The sequence below is a fragment of the Numida meleagris genome, unplaced genomic scaffold (genome assembly GCF_002078875.1).
Source record: "Numida meleagris isolate 19003 breed g44 Domestic line unplaced genomic scaffold, NumMel1.0 unplaced_Scaffold354, whole genome shotgun sequence".
NCBI classification, from domain to species: Eukaryota; Metazoa; Chordata; class Aves; order Galliformes; family Numididae; genus Numida; species Numida meleagris.
Genome location: NW_018364579.1, coordinates 62,793 through 66,256, shown reverse-complemented (window position 1 = coordinate 66,256; position 3,464 = coordinate 62,793). Strand labels below are relative to the sequence as shown.

At 51.4% G+C, this 3,464-nt stretch overlaps 1 protein-coding gene across 1 annotated transcript in view; it reads right to left on the bottom strand.

Annotated features, from left to right (window-relative positions):
* Nucleotides 1–3,464, bottom strand: part of LOC110391361 (IgGFc-binding protein-like) — a gene marked incomplete in the record, with an annotated part of 26,009 nt that overhangs the window by 21,020 nt on the left and 1,525 nt on the right. Inside the window, 5 exon segments of the mRNA XM_021383190.1 lie at nucleotides 407–501; nucleotides 613–804; nucleotides 1,183–1,320; nucleotides 2,187–2,468; nucleotides 3,011–3,141. Of these exon segments, the coding sequence (XP_021238865.1) occupies nucleotides 407–501; nucleotides 613–804; nucleotides 1,183–1,320; nucleotides 2,187–2,468; nucleotides 3,011–3,141 (838 nt within the window).

Genomic DNA, 3,464 nt, shown 5'->3' with positions numbered 1-3,464 from the left:
TTTTCTCTTAATTTCTCCCAGGCAGAGAGCTCTGGTGACCAGAATTCCTCCCCTGATTCCCCCTGAGTGCACAAAATCCTGAATTTGTGCAGTTTAGGGGTGGAAAACGCATGCACAAAGCACCAGAAATCAGAAATCCGTGCAGGTGGAGGGCAAAAATAATAGACTTGCACAAACAGAATTGTGCACCTGAAGAAAAAATATCGCAAATTTGTTCACAGAGGGTGAGAAGACAAATGCGTGCACGTGGGATCCTGAGTACACACATGCAGAGGCAAACTACCATAAATTCATGCATGTGGCACCAAAAAATACATAAATTCCGGGGTGAAAGCGCAGAAATTTGTGCAAATAAATTCTAAACATCCCTTGAAGCACACGGGGAGCTGAGAAATGGAGGGGACACGGGAGCCGTGATGTCTCAGCTGCAATTTTATTGCTCTGGGGGAGGTTGTTGGCCAACGGGATGGGGCCAATGGGATCCGTGACGCGTTGGCTGATCTGCGGGAAGAAACCCAACTGGGAAATGGGAAGAGCCAAAACCAGTTTCCAAGTCTTCATTTTTGGGGCTTTTTGTCGTTTCCTAAGGCCGCACCTCCGCAATCCAACTCACAGCCAGCAGCTCTTGCCGGTGTCAGCCTGGGGCGCCTCGGTGGTGACGTTGAACGCCTTGAAGACATCCACCTGGAAGACCCAACGGCCCGGCACGTTGACGTTGGAAGTTTTGGTGATGTTGATGACGGCTTCGGTGCGGGAGCCGGGAATGTTGTAGTAGTTGGTTTTGTCCCCGTTGTTGAAGCCGGCCTGCAAAAAGGGCAACGCGGAGGATGTAGGGCCCGAGCCTATGGGAATTCACACTTACGGGACAACCTCCCATCGTTGGTTGGCGTGGTGACCCCAAAATATTTTGTAGGTCGACATCCTGCCTCTGGTTTTGCCCTTCCTATAAGGTTACAGGGCTGCCTCCTACTTTTGGGGCAGGCGTCCTCATAAAGCCATCGCAGGTCAACCTCCGGTGGACACACCAACCTCCTCCCGCTGGTGAACCTGATGTCCCCCAAGGAGCCCTATGGGCCGTCCTCCCTCTGTTGAACCTCGTATTGATCCCAAACGAAGTTACAGCTCAACCTCCTCCCCTGTTCCTCAGTTCCCTTTCTCCCGTTTCCCTTCAGCCCCACCTACGTGGGCCGGGGTGCCACCAAGGCCGGTTTTGGGGTCACCGCCGCTCGCCGCCCCTGTGGTCCACTGGATGTCCTTGTAGTTGAGGATGACGAAGGATGTCTTGGTGTTGGTGGTCAGGGTGGCCTGGAAGGTGTTCCCCTGAGGAAAAAAAAAAAAGTTAAAAACAGCATCATCCATGAGCAGGCGAAATAATTTTGGCACTCTGCTTAAGTGTTTCTCTGCACAGGGTGCTCGGAAGGATGGCGTAGCGGAAGAAGTTGACTTTCTGCCCAGGAAAAAAGATCAAAAATGGATCAGGGGGTAAAGGTTTTGGAGATGACAACTGCACGTCAGCGCCCAGAGGTGGTTGGGGAGGTCTGGGGGCTTTGTGTAGATGTCCAGGGGCTGGAAGGTAGAATGAAGGCCATGGAGAACATGAGTTTGCCTCAAATATCGTGAAGGGGAATGAAAGGGTGGGCTGGGAAGGCCAACAGGTGGGCCATGAAGGCCAACAAAAGCATTATAGAGCAAAAAATATATATATATTATTATAGGTTGTGAGGTTCAATGAGTGGGTCATAAAGCCAATGCCTGAGTTGTGAAGGCCAAGAAATGGGTCAGAAAGAGGGAAAAAAGGGCACAACACATGGATCTAAAGGTCAATGGGTGGATCTTGAGGCCAACCAGTGGGTTGTGAAGGCCAGTAGGTGCATCTTAAGGCCAGTGGGTGAATTTTGAGGCCAACCAGTAGGTTGTGAAGGCCAGCAGGTGGATCTTGAGGCCCCAGGGTGGATCTTGCAGCAAACAGGTAGACCTTGAGGCCAACGGGTGGGCCACAGGGCCACTAAATGGGGCAGGAAGGCCAGCACACGGGCCAGAAGAGCAATATATGGGCTGCAAAGGCTGCAGAGCTCTAGTTTAGGCTCATCTTTGTCCCCTGCCACCCAACGGATGGTGGGATCAATTAATTTTTGTAAATGTGAGCTCATCTTGGGGGGGGGAGGGGTCTCGGTGGTGCACCCGACCTTTTTGCTGGTGGAGCCGTAATAGGCAACGTGGTCCCAGGTGGCCACGAAAGCCCACGTGGCGGTGAAGGGGATACTGGGGAAATACTGGTTGATGTTTTGGGTGATGAGCTTGAGCAACGCCGGGTCGGTGGTCTGGCGGTAGAAGACATCCCCACCGAGCACGTTGTCCACGTCGCCCCAATACGGTGCCACGAAGGAACGCCCATCGACGAGGGGGAACGGGTCAGGGGTGTATTGCTTGACCCTGGTGTCGAAGGAGATCACGCCGTTGTTGTTCACCTGCAAAGGGCAACGGGTTGTGGCAGGGTCCTACACTGGAACCTCAACATGGGGTCAGCTCCTTGAATTGGTCACGGCCTTCTAGACATGGACACGAGTCAACCCAAGACGTGCCGTGATTCTATCAAGACCCAGAGACGCTCTCAGTGGTGACCAAAGATTTTACACGTAGGCTTATAATGTATTTATAAGGACAGATATAAATTTACACGACCATATGGGGAGGGTTTAGGTCCCCACTTCATTTCAAACAAGAGGGGAGGTGGGACAGAGCACACCTGAATTTGCCCACCCACCTCCCAACCTCTAGGCCAGAAAAGTGAGGTCTCCCCCAAAACCCCCAACCCTTAACGAGGATGACTTGATACAACAGATTAAAAGAGCTGAATAGGGAAACTGAGTCAATCCCATGGAAACGTTGATTTTGGGGTTGTATGGGACAAAACAGACGGAAAGAGGGGGCGAAAAAAAAGAAGGGGGTGTAGGGGGAGGTGGAAAATAAAGAGACACACGCGGAGGACGTGAAGTTCTGGCTCACGTACAAAAAGGGTTCGGTATTCTTTGCCGTAGAAAGTGAAGGGCACGGAGAGGGGTAGACTCTTGGATGTCCCGTCATCGAGTTTGGGGTTTTTACGGTCACCCTGATCCGGACCATAGGGATAAAGCAGGGCTGCTGAGGAAAGGAAGAGGGTGAGGGGACTGGGGGGTATTAGGGGACCCCCAGTCCCCAGCAGACCCCCCCTATCTGAATGAATTTTGGGGTGAAGTCTATCAAGTTTGGGATTACTTCTCTTATATCCATGAGGAAGCTCCAAACCAGAGCAGAAATAACCTCAGTTTTGGGTGGGAATATCATTTATTGGTGCCAAACCAAGAGCCCAGGTACTCATAATTTAGGATTCCTTCCAAAAAATACATTGGATTCCTATATCTCCACGAGGAAGACACAACCCACAGCAGAAATAACCCCAATTTTGTGTGGAAATATCACTTATT